Source organism: Onthophagus taurus, chromosome 7, assembly GCF_036711975.1.
Source record: "Onthophagus taurus isolate NC chromosome 7, IU_Otau_3.0, whole genome shotgun sequence".
NCBI lineage: Eukaryota > Metazoa > Arthropoda > Insecta > Coleoptera > Scarabaeidae > Onthophagus > Onthophagus taurus.
Genome location: NC_091972.1, coordinates 31,336,033 through 31,354,192, shown reverse-complemented (window position 1 = coordinate 31,354,192; position 18,160 = coordinate 31,336,033). Strand labels below are relative to the sequence as shown.

The 18,160-nt window shown below is 34.8% G+C and overlaps 1 protein-coding gene across 1 annotated transcript; it reads right to left on the bottom strand.

The window, feature by feature from the left end:
- On the bottom strand, positions 1 to 18,023 carry LOC111416223 (dynein intermediate chain 2, ciliary). Its single transcript, XM_023048191.2, has 9 exons — positions 17,846 to 18,023; positions 8,219 to 8,534; positions 7,906 to 8,159; positions 7,516 to 7,804; positions 7,132 to 7,293; positions 1,172 to 1,422; positions 674 to 1,080; positions 385 to 618; positions 1 to 324 (listed from the first exon to the last, which is right to left on the bottom strand). The coding sequence occupies exons 1-9, from the start codon at positions 17,891 to 17,893 to the stop codon at positions 141 to 143; spliced, it is 2,145 nt and encodes a 714-aa protein (XP_022903959.1). The 5' UTR covers positions 17,894 to 18,023; the 3' UTR covers positions 1 to 140.
- Between the last annotated feature and the right edge of the window lie 137 nt (positions 18,024 to 18,160).

Genomic DNA, 18,160 nt, shown 5'->3' with positions numbered 1-18,160 from the left:
TAGGAGTCTCTATGTCTTTATTAAATGTTATAAAATTATAAAAAAATATTGAGTATATTTAGGTTGTAAAATACTTTCTTGTACACCTAATATTGCTGTAAATAAAAATCGTATACAAATGATTCTCCTTCTTGCTATTCTTAGGAAGCTTTTGTAGTAGAAGTATCTGGCGGTAGTGTTAATGTAACCGGTTCTCTTACTAACGATAATAATTTGTCTAATTTCATACATTGCAACGTCCATTGATCCAAATATTGTTGCTTTTTCGGTGGTTTACACATTACGCGTAAATTTGGCGATAATTTTAAGCTTGTTATGCACCCTCTAAAAAATAGTATTATAAATTATATCACAATAACAGAATTATTTCTGTTTGTAACGTACTTATCGTCTCCAACTATTATAAAAGGAAGTTTGTAATTAAAATCAATCCTAGTTAACTTATTTCTTTTTTTAGATACAACCGCTTGTATACAAATTGGTTTGTATTTATTCACGTTTAAATCGTAAACGTATACTTTTCCATCTGCACAAGCCCCTGCGAAAACTGTTGATGAATAAGGCGCCCATTTTACATCACCAACACTTGCACCAATATCAAACACGTAAAGAGGTTCTCTAGAAGAATTAAAAATTAGAAACAAAATATCTAAATATGATTTGAAACATATACAGTCGATTATCTTCCCATATTTTCATTCTCCAATCGGCACTACACGATATAAATATATCGGTGTTATATTTATTAAAATCTATGCGATAAACGGGACCATGATGTGCTTTTAATGTTAAGAGATACGTAGAGCTGTAATGTGTATTACATTTATAAATTAATCCTTCCTCAGTACCGACGTAAAAAATCAAAGGCTGTTTCGGATGGAATACAAAACACGTAGCACAAGACTTGATTTTAAGAAATGTTCCATCTGGCCCGGGAACTGGATCTTTTTCCATATACATTGTGGTTATTGTTGTTACCGAAAGAGTATTTAGCATAAGTATCCAATTATTAACTTTGCCATCGCCGGCGACTGAATAAAAATTCAATTCTCCGTCAGGAAGATCGGGCGCCCATTTTACCTAAATGGTTAATTAAAAACATAATGATAAGGAAAATGAAGAGTTTTTTGTTTTAATGATTATACTTCGTAATTACTATTATCTTAATTACCTCCGTCACGATTCCGGAGTGTTTATTCGTGACGGCGTTACTTTTAAATGCCGGTATTCTGCACGACGCTTGAACATTATAAACCTCAACACTGCCATCGTATAATCCTATTACGCACATGTAAGGGAACTTTTTGTGGATATCTACGCACATTACGGCCGATTGGGTCATGCAAATGTGTTCGGGAAATGAAGGATTTTTAATCGTAAATAAGCATAATGCTCCATTGATTACCGGTTTTGTGAAATCAACTAAAACAATCATTAATTAGTATTTCAGTCAATGTAATTGTGTAATAGGTTTCGTGAGAACAATTGGGTCTATATGACAAGGACCAAATCTATAACCACGTATATTTATTAATTATATTTCTTGTGTGATAACAACTACATAAAGTCTGGTAATGTTTTAGTATTTTTTTTGCAAATTTCATGTAACTCGAGAGAGTGGAAAGAACTCTAGATAGTAAATATGACAAGTCGTTCAGGTTTGAGTCTTCAATATTTTATTCAATGTTTGTCTTAGTTATTCATTATGGATCTTAAAGTATTAATTGCGGTTTAAAAAATTGCATTGTTGATAAAATGTACCGAATTTTGCAGCTAAAATCAAAAAGAAAAATCAAATCCAGTAGATGTTTACGTTTATCCCGATTACGCTCTGTATTCAATTTGTAGTTATTTTTTTGATATTGTCAGTACAGCATTTCTCTACTTCTCTTATTTTTGACTACCATTCTCGATCTCCTCTCGAGCCGCCTCTGTGTCCATCTTCCATCCTACCCTACCCAATTCCATTTTAGTTCTGCAATTTGGACAATCACATTTGTAATTCCCGTCCTTCTTGTTAGATCCTATAGTCACATGGTCGCGAAGTGAAACACCAAGCATTTTTTGAGAATCCCCCTGTTGCGAGGTTCTTGGGTGCATCTATTGCCCCTCCAACGTTGAAATTTGACGAGCATGTGTGTGCTATTGGGAGTAAGATTTGTAGTGGTGTTTACCTTTTGTGTAGGATATCTAATATTGTGGATATCCTTAAAGGAGTCCTTAAAGCTGCACACTATGCCTTTATTCATTCCCACATTAATTATACTATTTTGGCTTGAGGGAACAGCCTTGCAAGTCAATATGCTTTTAGACTTCAGCGTTGGGCGGTGCGTGTGCTGGGTAATCTTGGTTATGCTGAAGATTGTAGATCTTTGTTTATTAAGCTTCAGATTCTGACCTTGCCTTCACTTTACGTTCTTCAGTCAATTATACAGGGTGTCCCGAAACTCAACGTCAAGCGGGCACCGGGTGAGAGGCCAACCCATACCTGTTCTGGTAAAAATAAGAAAAAAATTCTATGTCTCTTAGTTAAGTGGTAATAGCCATATTTTTGAAAATATTAAAAATCGTTCCCGTACATCATACGAATTTTTTAAATAACTTGTTTTTTGCAGAAAAACATACAATAATAGTTTTTATGACAAGAAAAATGGCAAGTGTTGTACCATTTTGGAAACTTGACTAAACAGGCCATCTTTTAAAATTACTTGCCAAGGGTGTTATACTACTCCTTTTTTTAGAAATCGTGTGTCAAATTTGATAGACATAAATTCTTTCAACCTTAACTCAATCAAATTAATATATTTTTTTGCAAAACTAACGATTTTTGTTGTTTGATTTGTGACTTCTATAGTAGCATGGTTCACAAGGAATACATTATTAAAAAAATCACTATTAAATAGCGAAAATTTCTGACCGTAGTACCTAAAGATATGATCTACAGGACCGATTTTTAACGTTTTCAAAAATATATCTGTTACTACTTAACTAAGAGACATGGAATTTTTTTCTCATTTTTACTAGAATAGGTATGGGTTGGCCTCTCACCTGGTGCCCGCTTGACGTTGAGTTTCGGGACACCTGTATATGCACATAAACTAATGTCAAATGTATTACTCATGGATAATATATATGTTCAGTATCGCAGATTGACTAGAGGGCAGCAGGGATCGAATTACATGAGTCAGGTTTTATATAACAGGCTGCCAGCTGGCGTTCGTGACTTGACGCTGGCTAATTTAACGTCTAAGCTCAGGTCGTATCTAATTGTAAAGGCGTTCTACTCTCTTGACGAGTTTTTGCAGAGTGATGTTGTAATATAGGGAAACGCTGCGTGTTCGTATAAATATGTAATAAGCGTTAGTAATAGTAGTGATAATGGGTTTATAACCTTTACCAATCATATGATGTAATCTCCTTCTTTTTGATTTTTAATTATTAATGTATTTTTGACGAGTGTAAAAGGACAACCTTATGGCACAACAAGAGAATGGAGAACAAAACCATATCGTCTGCAAACTTTAAATTTGTTAATTAAGTATTTTACATGTCTCATTTGGACAGAATCCGTGCTTTCATGTAATTTCACTGACATTGTCATATTTCTGTGTATATTGTGTATTAGCTTCTTATCAAATACTTTATGGAAATCCACAAAAGCCATAACAAGCGACCTATTCTTCTCGATGATTTTTTCGACTATCATTTTGATGACCTGTAAGCTCGTTCCAAATTCTTTACAAAATCCCGCTTGTTCTGTCGGTTGGTAGATGTCGAGCTGTAGATTAATGTATATTAGCATAATTTGCGTCATACTACGATACCATGATTATGAATACTATAATATTACAATTTATTAGTCTGATGACTAACAATTTTACTCTAACCTAACTTTTCTAAATTTAAGATTACACAAGAGTTTCATGGTTCCTCTAGTTTCTTGATTGCATACATTGCGATCTCGAACTAACAAAAACTATTTTTAGTGCTTTATGCCCACTTTCACTACACCGCATTACACCAACTCGAATGGTTTGGTTCTTTGAAGTCCACGTACTAGCTGGCTGTTGTCCAAGAGTTATCTTTGAGCCGTTGAGAGTACTTCTGAATTTCTTTTTTCGCCGTAACTACCCTAAAATCTTCGTTGAGGACGCCATTCCTTCCAGGTGGATCTACAATATCCCTTACTACCTTATTCTACTTTTGTCTAATATTGGTATGACTTTCTTTAGTGACTTGGGCATAAATAAGCAATTTATTATACGTTGTCAGTACAGATTGTTTATCCATTATTCTTTATTTTACATTTAGTTCTGTCTTGGCAATATTTGCATATGGAATACCATTGTTAATATTTGACAGGTGTTCTACTTTTTTATTTGTGAAGTTCACGTGCATCGATTTATTCTCGTTTCAACCTTAAGTTTAGCAGCTTCTTCAAGGTTTCTACCCACAGCAAGTAGTGCAGTATAATCTGCAAGGGGACATTACCTTGGAGAATACCAACGTTAACTTCCATAACTTTGGAATATTCATTTTCACGTTAACCTGGAAATATCTATTTTTAATATAATCTCTTAACGGATCAGAGTACTATTTTGGCATCATTATTTTTAGATTGGTTTCTAACCTTGGTGTCAGATATTATCAAATGCCTTTCCTACAACAAGAAAATTGCCGTACAAATTTTCTTTTCTTCCAATTCTTTTTTAATAACGTTGGTGATTTTATGCACTTGATCAATTGTTGCACGCTTGCTTTTAAAGCTACATAAAGGTATTGGGATAGTATAGCTCTTTTTGCTTCTAGTATTAGGATTAAACGTTTCAGACATACTCTCAGCGGCATAAAAAACGCATTACCTAAAATCATGACCGGTTTCAAACTGTAATAACTTTCTATTGTTGTTAACACCAAAGTTACAAGGTTACTTTGGTGGAAGATGGACGCAGCATTCGTGTTGCTCGTGTTCTTGGCGCGATAGAGAGTACGTTTTCTCGCGCCATTCAAAGGTTTCGGCAGACTGGTACCTTAACCAGACAACCTCAGAAAGAAGACCACACAATCCGGTGATGATCGATACATCATAACGACCGTGTTATGAAATCGGCATACTACAGCAGTTGAGATAAGAAATCGTTTGGACCAAGTGCGTCGGGTGAACGCACAGTAAGAAGGAGATTTGAAGAAGCGGGGTTGAGATCACGGAGACCAGCAACTGGACCACAGTTGCTTCGATAACATCGTGTTGCTCGATTACAGGTTGCACGAGATCATGTTCAGTGGACCAATGCAGAGTGGCGAAACGTACTGTTCTCAGACGAGTCAAGGTTCGGCTTGTACTCTCCAGATGGTCGAGAGAGAGTTTGGAGAAGAGCAGGTGAGCGTTATGCTCAGTGCAACTTCTCTGAAACAGTACAATACCAGGGAGGATCTGTAATGGTTTGGGGGCAATGTGCTTCGAAGCACGTACGGAGCTTTGCTTTATCAACGGCAATCTCATCGTATATTGAAGAAATTTTGGCTGAGCACGTGGTTCCCTTCGGCCCATTTATTGGTGACAACTTCTTGTTCATACACGATAATGCACGTTCCCATACAGCCCGCATAGTGTCCCAATACCTGGATGATTTGGATATCAGCAGAATGGAATGGCCAGCACGTAGCCCTGATTTAAACTCAATATAGAACACATGTGGGATATGCTAGTGAAACGAGTTAGAGCCCGTGGTGCCGTTATACAAACGCTAGATGATCTCCGAATAGCGCTAGATGAAGAGTGGAACCACATCCCCCAAAATGAAATTCAAAACCTGATTCGAAGTATCCCTCGAAGGATGAGGGATACCATGCAAGCGAGGGGAGGAAATACCCGTTATTAACATTTTGTTTGATTTACTTGTCACAGATTAATAAAATTAAATTTCATCGAGATCCATGACTTGTTTTAATTTCTGATGGCGCTGCCGAACAAGCTGCGTTATCTTTTGAGCTTGTAAGTTTGGTGTTAACAACAATAGAAACTTGTACAAAAAACAGAAGTGATGAGAACAGACGAGACTACAAGCTCCTTATGATTAAAATTATTTTCTTTTATCGGTGCACCCCACAGCAAGCTTCAAAGTGTATGAAGAAAACACGCATTAGCGTTATTCATCATTACTAAAATTGAAGAGCGCCAAAATGGGGAAGGTACCTACAGAAATATTGGCAAAGGGTAGACCTTTCAAATAAAAAAACCTTATTCAAATCGAGCAATATGTTCAAAAGTTCTTGCAGTTTGAAACTGGTCATCATTTTAGGTGATGCGTTTTTTATGCCGCTGAGTGTAGTATTCCCAATAGTTTAGGTAATTTCGGGAGTAAGGAGATTGGTCTATAGAAGCTGCTCTCATTTTGAGGTTTTCCTGGTTTGGGTATCATAATTACCTCTGCAATATTCCAGACTCCTTTTCTTGGCCATTATTTTAGGATTTCTCCAGTCCCGGAGTCATTGCCCGGAACTTGTTTTCGGGTAACATCAATTTCTATATGTTCTTGTTGAACTTCAATCGTCGTCGTATTAGCGTCATCTGGATTATTTGATGTTTTTAATTTCTTTTCAAGTTCTTTGTTTTCTAATCTTTCAAAGTTCAACTGGATAATTATTGTGTGCAACTTTTCTTGTAAACTCTGGTGTACTTGTCCAAACAGCTTGTTGGGTGTCAACCATCAGTTTTCAGTTTTCTTATAAATTTGCACTATATTTTTTTAGAGGAATTAAGCCGACTTTTGTTATAGAGCTCTTGTTTAAACTAGCTCCAGCAATTACTTTACCACTTAATGTACGAGGGCGAATCAAATATTAACCGGACTTTTCTTTTTAATGTTTCCTAGATGAACTTAGTAACGTCTTGATGTATGTTGGGGGTATGTAAACTGGAAGAGAGTAAATTTGTTCGGCTCGCTAGACCAGATTGGCTGTTAGTAGCATCATGTCTGAGGAAGAAATTCACTCAATTTTTGTTCTGGGAGGATGTTATAACGTGGTTGTTTATCATCAAAACTTGTACTAGATTTAAGTGAATAGTGAAAATTTTTGTTTTTGAAGTTTTAGTTCGAATTTAATAGTGAAGTGATTGTGAAAACTTACAAAATCCGTAGCATACTGCAAATAAATCATAGTACCAAGGATTCCAGAGAATATCTGTAATGTTGTTCGTTTTGGTTTTTTCGTAAACGAATTTCCACAGTGGGAGAAGTGTTCCTACTTCCTCCCGAAATTCATCAGATGGATCTTCCCAGTATCTATAATCTAAAAAAAAGGTATTGTCAAAAGATTTTCACCAGTATTATTTTTATAGGTGTCCACCAGAGTATGAGGAAATTTGGATAAATTTAAACACATCTTTGCTAGGTACGCATTATTCAGCCGTGACTTGGCCGCCTAATTCACATCTAGCCATAGATACTTATATTTCGATATTTTTGTTACATTGTCTTCAATATAACCTGATTAAACTTTCATTATTTTTACCTTTTGCAATATCATTGTAGGTATTTTGGTTTAACATTCTCTCTAAAACTTTCCAAGCTTCATATATTCGCCCTTGTGTAAGTTCGGCTGCTGTCGGTCCCGCTCTTTTAACCGGACCTGCTCCATGTTTACCAACTGGCGCTTTATCTTTCTCTTTAAGCAACCTTTCGCGTTCCCTCTCTGCTTCTTGTTCCGCAAAATCTATCAAGTATGCATCGTAAATGATCCATTGCAAAACATTTCCAGAATATATTTCAATAGGTGGTGGAGTAGTTTGAGTTCCTTGAGACTATAATTAACCAACAAGTATTAATTCAAAAAAAAATTGTTATGTTTTGTTTTGGTAAAAGTTTGATTTTTATATTATAGTTATTTTTTCTAAAATCTTACTCGAACTGGATTATTATAAGTTAAAGCAGCTCTTTCGCAAAAATTAAATTGATTGGTTAGCTTCTTTTTTGGTCCAGCAGCTGGATGCTCTGGTTCAGCGTCATCATCATGATCGTGGTGATCATGCTCTTCATGTTCGTCTTCTTCTTCTTCTTCCTCGCCCTCTTCGCCTTCGCCCAGATCCTGAACAGGTGGTTCGTCTAAACGGATTTCACCTGTTTCTTCCTCTTCGGGGAGTTGAACATACTCCAGAGCTACAAAAAATCAACATCTTATTCCCTAAAATTTATATTAATTAATTTTTTGTTCATACGATCAATTCCTAAAGCTATCAATTGCGCTCGCGCTTCATCAGAGTTCAGAAGTATATAGGTTCCTTTTGTTTCATAAACCACAACCATATTTCCCGGATTTGGTATAGGCGTAAATTCTCCAGTAAGGTAATTATATTCGACCAAGCCATCAGGTTGTAGAAAATTTTTTGTCATTAATATTCTTGGGACGATTTCTTTCAGCTCGACATCTTCAAGTTGTACTTGATCTTTCGGTTTGAGTAATTGTTTTGATTTTTTCCATTCTTCTAAATCGTCGTCAGCGTCAACACGTTGAGAACTAGATTTGGCGCGTTTCTTAAAATTGTATAATACAAATATTTTTTATATTTTATAATAGTGCAAATAATAAAGTGTTTCTTAATCTATTTATTTCAAACAAGGGTAATTTTCTTATTTACACCACAATTTGTTTTTTTTAATTCACTTCTTTTCAAAATCAGAACCAGAATAGCTTATCTATGTAAACGTTACATAATAAACGTGAGGCAGTCAAAGTCAGACTCTTAAAGTAAAGCACATCGAATCTTTATATGCATTTTATTCAACAAGAACACAACATAACGTAGTCAACAGTAGCGTGGAGAGAAACAAATTCAACACGAGAATACAAGTATATGAGAGGAAATGTTTGACTCATTTTTGGTCGATTTAAGAAAAATCGCACCGAATTTTGACTTTGAGGGATTAAAATACGACTTGATTGGGACCGAATATTAAGCTGAAAGGTAATAACTGACAAAATGTTAGCTTAGTTAACTTGTTATGTTAGTTTATGTTATGTTGTTGTCTTAAATTTAGAATTATTTAAAGGGGGCTTACTTACAATCACGATTTTCGGAAGTCTATTGTTGTTCATATGTCCCATGTGGTTATGCTATTTTCCCTTCCGCTGTCTTTCCCATATCACTATGTTTGAAATGTTGCATTGATCCTATATCCGAGTTTCTCAGTCTATTCATTGTTGTTTTTCCCATTTTTGATCTTAATGTATACAGCACGGCCACTCGTAACAACAGCGGTTTAGTTTGTTTCAACTCTCTTCTAGTATCTTTACGCCTTTTTGTGCATTCTTAAATATTGCAATGGTGGAATTAGTCTCTCCAAATCTTATTGCCTCACCCATTCTTCCCCGCCGCTCTGCTCTATTGAACTGTATCAGTATCCCCACCAATTACTCCATCTCGATTTTCCCTTAACCTTTTCCTCCCAGATTCTTCTTTACATAACTCCTCTGCCAGTACTCACACAAATGTACTTTTCAACTACACATAAATATCCTGCTACTGATTTCCTCCTCCTTTTTCTATTTATGTACTTCCATACCTCGTTTTCATTCCTTCTGGTTAAAAATCCTCTTCGTTATTCCTCTTTGCTTTCTTCTCTCTTTATTTGCTCTACATACTAATTCTCCACCTTCCTTATTCTGCACTTCATGTTTTAACCATCATTTGCCCGCATCTTGTCCCTGCAAACTCACTTCCTCCCTCTTTAGCAAACCATATGTTAAAGTTCCACTCATATATTCCATCACCATATATTCCTCTTACCTCCTCAGTAATGGATTCAATTTTACGTTTGGACTCCCCCATTCCCCTTGCTATATAACATAATTATCACATTCCTGTCTCTTCTTTGACCTCCGTTATTATTACACCACTCGCCTTTCCCTTTCTTCTTCTCTTCTCTGCATACTGACAGACCCATTCATAACCTTGTGACAATCCTTGTTTAATTCTATCCTATCCGCATTATTTACCCATATCTCCACCAGTGCAATCACATCATACTTTCGTAGGTGTCCCTAAAAATTCTCCCTTTTGTTGCAAACACCCTCCACGTTTTTTGATACTTCCCCTCTCTGTTTCCGCCCTTCGCCAATAAAAACAATACTGCGTCTTAGCAATTCAATGGGTGCCTGGTATTGTTCGCAGTACTTATCCCTGGCTTCATGCCTACACTTCCTTCTCCTCAACTTACAATTAACGTATGCCAGCCTTCGTGCCTTCCCTCCGCACTTTTTATATTCATGTCCCATTTTATCGCAGTAGTCGCAAATATCGAACAACTCTCTAAAGATCTTGTCCGACATCTTTCCTACATAGCTTGTCACTTTCCTGCCTTTGCTGTAGAATTCGTGGTTTGTTAGCATACTCTTTTAATTTAAGGAATTCCCCTAAGAAATAATCAGAAGGTGTAAAATCGGAGCTTCTCGGGGACCAGTGATGTTGCCTCGACTAAACATTATTTTTTCCAGGAACAGTTGATTGGCATACTCAAGTGATTGGTTTGAGATGTGGAAAGTGGCTCCATCTTATTGAAACCAAGTGTTCACATTGAAACCCTCAACTTCTGTAGTTGCGGAACCAATAATTTCTTAGTATGTTGCAATACCTTGATGACAGCTTAAGCAGACATAGCAGCCTCGCCGTCCATGTTTCTGTCTTGGAGTTTCGTTGGTCAAGTGGCGGCAGTTGTGTCTGTTTAAGTGGCCATTTAAATGGAAGTTCGCTTCGTCGTTAAACAAAATGTTTTCGAACGTTGGGTGACGTTGAAGCATTTCGTTTAGAAAAATTCAGTCGATAACGTTCAGTTGTTGAACAAAAACTTTGTAGACTATAACATGTAAATCTAGCTTTAGAATCTTGTATAACGTCGCCTTTTTAATATTTAGTTCTTGACTGTGTTTCCGAACTGATTGAAACGAATTTTCATGCACTGCACCAATTGTTTGTTGGGTTCGAACCATTGAATACTGTAATTGTATCTCTTCATCACTTATATAACTCGATCGAAAAGTCGTGCACTTCAAAATAAATATATCTGTAAATAGTAGTTTCGTTGAATTATTTCAATCGGCTTCGGTGTGATAGCATAACATGTGTTACTGATAACAACCGTAGACGCCATTGAAATGTTCTGTACATTTGCAGAGTACACTGTAAATTAGTTGGTTTCCGAAGACCAGTTCAAAGGAAAAATCGCACAAATCAATATAAACATACGCATGTATTTTATAACTTTTTATAACATTATATCCTATTTCAACATCTTATAACCTATTTTGTTTTACATCATATGCTCAACATGGCTGCCTTGTGTAGTAATGAACGCAGGAATTCGTTTTATTATGTTTGAAGCCACTATTCTGTTCATCCACTGTGTGCAGCTTGTTTTTGTAAACCTTTCCACGAAAATTACTCTATTTCAATTATATAGATAAAAGATTAAATTTTGTAGTAGAGTTGATAGACCTCAAACCGTACTATTTAAAATTATTAAAAAAGTATTACAAAACAGTATAAATTTAATTTTTCTTGAAACAAGTGTTAAGAGAAAAGATTTTATGTAAAGCAAAAAAGAATACATTTTTTGAATATTACTTCAGGAAGATGGGGACCATCATTTTGCACACATTGTCTAAGTCTTTCACGGAAAGTATTACAGCGTCGTCGCAGTATCGCTGGTGTTATTGAAAAAATTTAATTTGGATCCCCACTTTTAAGTCTTGTATTGTTGCGCACCTCCTACACCTGGTGATCGTGGATGCCAATGAATACTCCCATTTTAACTAATGAGGCAGTTCGGGAAAAATTCTCTAAGACAGTTCAATGTAACTCTAGCTTTGTAACAACTTTCGCCATCTTGCTGGAAATGAGTATTCTCATTCATAGGCACTTGTGGGATAAAAAATGTTTCCAACATTCGAACATATGGTGTTGATGTTATGATTACTGTATGGCCATCATCATTCTCAAAGAAGTATGGGTCAATTATGCTATTCGAAAACATCGCACACCAAACAGTAACTTTGGCCGAATGGAGATGTAGTTCGTGAAGTTGGGGAGGGTTTTCAACGGCCCAATAGCGAAAGTTACGTTTATTAACATATCCGCCGAGGTCGAAATGAGCTTCATCACTAATCCATAAATTACTCAGCTCTACAACAAAATTTTTTTTTGTTGCCCTGGATATCTTTGCAAATTTTTATGTTTTCAAGTGCCCACATTACGAATATATTCATGAAAGTACTGAATGTGCTCTTGTTTTTTATGATTTTTACATATCTTATATTTTGAACAATTATCGGCTTGCTAGTAATAAAATTTATTTTCCCCAGTCATGATTAGGCTTCTGCGCAACTTTTTCACGCTTAAAACATCACGTGATTCCCACTCTCAGATCCTTTGCTCCGTAGAACAGCTGAGATCTCAGCTATTTGACAATATTGAAGTACTTACACGTGAATCTGGATAAGTTGTCATGTGTTAATATTTGGTTTCAATGACTGAATGTTCATTCTAATATATTTGTCTTGTCTTTTAAAACATGAGTTCGTCACGAAGAAAGTGTAAATATAGTAGTGATTTATTTTGTTATATTTGCGGTGTTGATATAACAAAAAAAAATATCACAGACTTTGTCGAGGAGACTTAAGTTGAATATATCGGTTTTAAAATGGACAAACTAGATAAATCATGGGTTCCTCATAAAGTTTGTAAGTCCTGTGTTGAGTCGTTACGGTTGTGGAAAAGAGGAGAACGTTCTGGATTAGACTTTGGTATTCCTATGATCTGGATGGAGAGGAAGCATTTCGATGATTGTTACTTTTGCGTAGCAAATGCTAAAGGTTTTAATCGAAATCAAACGTGGAGATATCCAGACTTACACTCTACAAAATGTCCTGTTCTACACAGTGAAAATTTCAGCTGCATAATCAAAATTTCAATTTCATAATTACAACATACAGAACACGAGAAAGTGAGTTATTACAATTTTTTAGTGAAAATGAAGGACTGGTGTACTGTAATGATATGGCGAAGCTGCTTCTAGACATGGGTTTAAAAGAATACAAACCTACTGAGTGCCGCCTTTTTATTGACAGTTGTAAAAGAGTTTTAAATGCATCTTACTGCACAATGGAAATAAATTTGCATCAATTCCACTTGCCCATTCAACAAAACTCAAAGAAAAATATGAAAATGTAAAATTAGTTTTAGAAAAAATTAATTACTCGGAGCATCAATGACCGATTTGTGTGGCTTTGAAAATGGTTAATTTGTTACTTGATGAACAAAGTGGATACACGAAATACCCTTGCTTCATTGATATGTGCGACAGTAGAGCAAAGCAACTTCATTGGGAACAAAATGTTTGGCCTGTAAGAAATTCTTTAACTGTCGGTAAAGCCAATGTAATAAGGGAGCCATTGACGAAATCATACTTCCACCATTACATATTACGTTAGGAATGATAAAGCAATTTGTAAAAGCGTTGGACAAGGAAGGTGATTGTTTTAATCACATTTGTAGAAAATTTCCAAAGCTTAGTATGGAAAAGTTGAAAGGTGGAATATTAGATGGTCCTCAAATACGGCAATTGAAGAACGACACAGATTTTATTAAAGTTATTTAATAAAAGTTACTCTTCCGCTTGGAAAACTTTTGTGTTGGTAGTCGAAAATTTCCTAGGTAACCATAAAGCACCAAATTATGAAGAAATTGTACAAAATACGCTGACAAACTTTCAGACTCTCTCGCAATCATCTGGATAAATTTCCGGATAATTTAGGAAATTATAGTAAGGAACAGGGAGAGCGGTTCCACCAGTATCTAAAAGTGATGGAGGAAAGGTATCAGGGTCGATGGGATTGTCACATGATGACAGATCCCGGGAAAAAATTTAAAAGAAAAGCTCATAAAAGGTGTTTTATGGAAATATAACATATATTTTCGACATTTCGAGAAATGAGAGAAAATCTTACAAAATCATTGATAGTTTCATGAATTGTGAGCATAAATATATCCAAAATCAATCTTATCACTAGGGCAATAAAACCAGTGTAGACCAGTGTTATCGATGAGCTGTGGGTTGTTTTCAAACATATGTATTTGTCTTCAATATTCAAAAAGAGATTTTTTTTCTGCTTCTATATGTATAAAATTTCATCTTTTGTCTTAACATTTGTTGCAAAATAAAATTAAATTTATGTTTTATAATACTTTTTTAATAGTTTTAAATTGTGCGGTTTGGCTGTTCCACCTGTATGCATGTCTGTCGAATTTGTTTATTTATATATCCATGTTATTAAATCGTCATGAAGAATACATAATATTAATATAACAACCAAATATACAAAATAATCACAAGTGCTAAAATTGCTGACAAAACCAGATTTTTTATCGGGCTACACCAGACGGATTCTTGTATTATTCGCATATTACTATCTGGGTACAAAAAGGCATTGGCCTGGATTACTATTATATGCTGTGGCAATGTTTGGAACTGACAAACGAAAATTGATCGTTATAGGAGAAAGTAATAAATCTCGATGTTTTAAGGACTTAAGAATGGAAGATTTGCCACTGGAGTACCACGTCAACAAAAATGGGTGGATGCCTTCAGAAATTTTTCTAAGTTGGCTTTTGAAGTGGGAAAAAGAATTGGAAAATAAAGAAAGAAAAATTGTATTGCTTCTTGACAATTGTACGGCTCACCCTCATATTAATTTAAAGTATATAAAATTGGAATTTCTCCCACCTAATACAAAAATATATAAAAAATTATATACAGAAAAATTAGGCAACTACATAGTAGAACGCTAGAGAGATAAGTGGTAAAATTTCCATTCTGCAGGCAATACAGTTTACCGCTGACAGATGGCGAGGGGTAAAAACCAGCATAATACAAACTGCTTTACAGCATGCGGTTTTAAAGCTTTAGGGCTACCAAAAACCTTAACCGTTGGCAAGAATAATAATAATGACTTTTGCAACACAAAAGTCTGTTATAAATGGCGAAGAATTTTCATTTTCAAATCAAAGAATTTAATAGGTGACGACGAAAGCGATGACGATGTTGATGATTTTCCACATATTCCTGTAACGAACAAGCAAGCAAAAAGATAATAGACCTATGTCTGCACTGAATATATGTGCGGATTTCGTAGAAGTGCTAAATCGTAAAAAGCAGACAACACAAAATAACTTTTTAAAAAAATTAATACTTAATTGTTTTTTTTAGTGTTTATACTCTATTATTATTATTTTAACTTAAAATAGACATTTTATATACAGTGTGGTCCATTTAACGTGAGACAAGCGATTATCTCGAAAACGGTACATTTACATAAAAATGAATCAAATGAAAGTTGTTTAAACCGTATGACGATAACATTTTTGACCTTGACTTTATTTTCAAGGTCATATGAAGGTCACGAAAAATTTTTTAAATGACACTTTATGTTTTTGATTGCAAAATCTGAATCTATGGATAAAAGTAAAATAATTAAAAAAAAAATTACCGTGTGGTTTTGTCAGTACGACGGCGAAACATCTTTTGTAGACAAAATCTAAATAATTTTTTTATTCAAATAATTTTATATATTGTTTATTTATAAAGAAATGATTAAACTATACTATTAATTAACAACAAGTATAAAATTTATAATAAATGTTCAAATAATTCCCCACCCACTTCAATACATTTATCAACCCTTCTATTAAAACTTTCTTTACATCTTAAAAGGTTTTCTTGGCTACTATTTCTGCATGCATTTCTTATCCGCTCTTTCATGTTTTTTGGCGTAGTCGGTACTTCGCGATAAACATTATCTTTAAGGACGCCCAACAAAAAAAGTCAAGAGGTGTTAAATCAGGTGATCTGGCAGGCCAGGAAATTGGACCTCCTCTTCCAATCCATCGCCCAGCATTATCCCGATCTAAAGCTTCATGTGCAATATGTGAAAAATGTGCTGGGCATCCATCATTTTGCAGCCACATATTTTATCTTTCTTCCTTGCTAAAATCTAAAAGTAACGTTGGTAAGACGTCATCTAAAAAATTTCGGCACTTCTCCCCATTCAGCGTACCATCAACAAAGTATGGACTGATCAATTTACCACACCAAACATTAACCGACCAAGGTCGTTGATGTTCTACATCACGCAACCATCTCGGATTTTCAATGCACCAATAGCGCATGTTATGTCTATTGACTTGTCCTTTGTTTGTAAAAGTAGACTCATCCGAGAATAGCATGTTACCAAAGAAATTGACGTCCAACCACATTCGTTCTTATGCCCATTGACAAAATATTAATCGATTTTCAAAATCACCTCCATAAAGCTGTTGATGCAATGAAATGTGGTATGGATGATACTTCTTGTGCTTTAACATTCTTAAAATGCTGGTCTTCGATATTCCGGCGTCAATTGCAAGTCGTCGAGTGCTAATTTGAAGATTTACCTCAACGCTAGCTAATACCGCAATTTCCTTTTTTTCCGTAGTTACAGTTGCTCGCTGAGATTTTTTTCTTGATTCCACATTTCCAGCATTAGTAAAATCATTCACAACTTCGTAAAATGTACTTCTCGAAGGCGTATTTCGATCAGGAAAACGTTCTCGATACAAAGCTATACTATCAGCAACTTTTCTGCCACTTTCTCCATAAATAAAAATCATTTCGACTTTTTCTGCCACACTTAGAGTATCCATGATTTAATGACTTAGTTTAAACACTTTGCCTTAATGTAAAACGATGAAATGAATTCAGAATTTGTTGCGAAGCAGTTTTTATGCAAATTTAGTTTTACCTGTTACATTTTAAAACAATTCAACCAATTAAGTCTCTGAAAGCGATATTCTGAAAATGCCGACATAAGCAGTTCCACGAACTCTTGTTTTTTATGGGAAAATGTCGGAACCTTTTAGACCTCTTTCCAAAGGTATTTCCGACGAGCCAGGTCACCCGATGTACCTTTTCTGGATTTTTTGTGTTGTTCAGCATTCTTAAATCGTATCCTAAACTAAAGACATTGTATCGAAGCGGGTAGGAAAATGTTTAAAAATAATAAATTAATAAATAAATAATAAATTATAAACGTTGGTTAATTGTTTCTGAAGAAGTTGCAGTTCTTTTCAAAAGATGTTTTGCCGTTGTACTGGCAAAACCAATTTTTTTTTCAATAAAATATACCCTGAAAATAAGGTGGAGGTCAAAAAAGTGTATCGTCATATGGTTTCTACCTTCGCACAGAACAACTTTCATGTGATTCATTTTTATGTAAAATGAACCGTTTTCAAGATAATCGCTTATCTCACGTTAAATGGACCACTCTGTAGCTTGTTTTGTATGATGCATACTTACATTCACTTTATTAAAATACTTTAGGAAATTATTTTTTGTTTTAATTTATACGTAGTACTTGGCTTTATTGGGACAACCGCTTAATTGGGACAAAACGCCTCGATCCCGATGTGTACCGATTAAGCGGTATCGACTGTATTTAAAAAAGATGTAATTGTGGTGTTAAATAAGAAATTACCAGAATTCAATCTAAATCTAACTAGTAAGAATACGTACGTGTTTTAGCCAAGGTATTGTTGCAAGCTAATGGGTAAAATTGAAGAAAGATAGAGTGAAAAATAAAAAAATGAAAAAATTTAAAAGTGAGTAAGTATTAAAGTGTTCTTCACTTTTGAAATATTTGTTATACTTTTCTTCTTTGATTTGTGCAGTGTCTGTGGCGATATAGTTATTAAAAGTAATCAAAGTGCTACAGTTAATAGTATACTTAAAAAGTATAAAAATGTAGTTTTATTTCTTACTTTAGGTGTTGATGCGACGATCTTCTTTGCGTTTGGTGTTGGCGGCATCTTTAATTTTTCGCCTTTTCTTTGTTGTAGTTCTTTTTAAGTACCCACACAAAATATAATAAGTAAATGTAAATTTTATAAATTTTATTCAATAAGTTGTCATTTCGATTTGCTAACTATGATGTTTATTAGTAACCTTAGCAACTTGATTGAAAGGTTAAAATACGAGAAAGTCTTGTGTTATTATGAATTATAAAAATAATTCCAAATAAAATGGGTGTTAAAAAAGTAAACATTTCTTTTTATTTCTACAAAGATAACATAATC

Coding starts and splice junctions, on each gene's coding strand:
- LOC111416223 (XM_023048191.2), bottom strand. CDS start 17,893: ATGCCGCCAACACCAAACGCAAAGAAGATCGTCGCATCAACACCTAAA. Junction 7,294..7,515: donor CTACAATGATATTGCAAAAG/GTAAAAATAATG, acceptor CCTTTTTTTTAG/ATTATAGATACTGGGAAGAT. Junction 1,423..7,131: donor TGCAGTATGCTACGGATTTT/GTAAGTTTTCAC, acceptor TGATTGTTTTAG/TTGATTTCACAAAACCGGTA.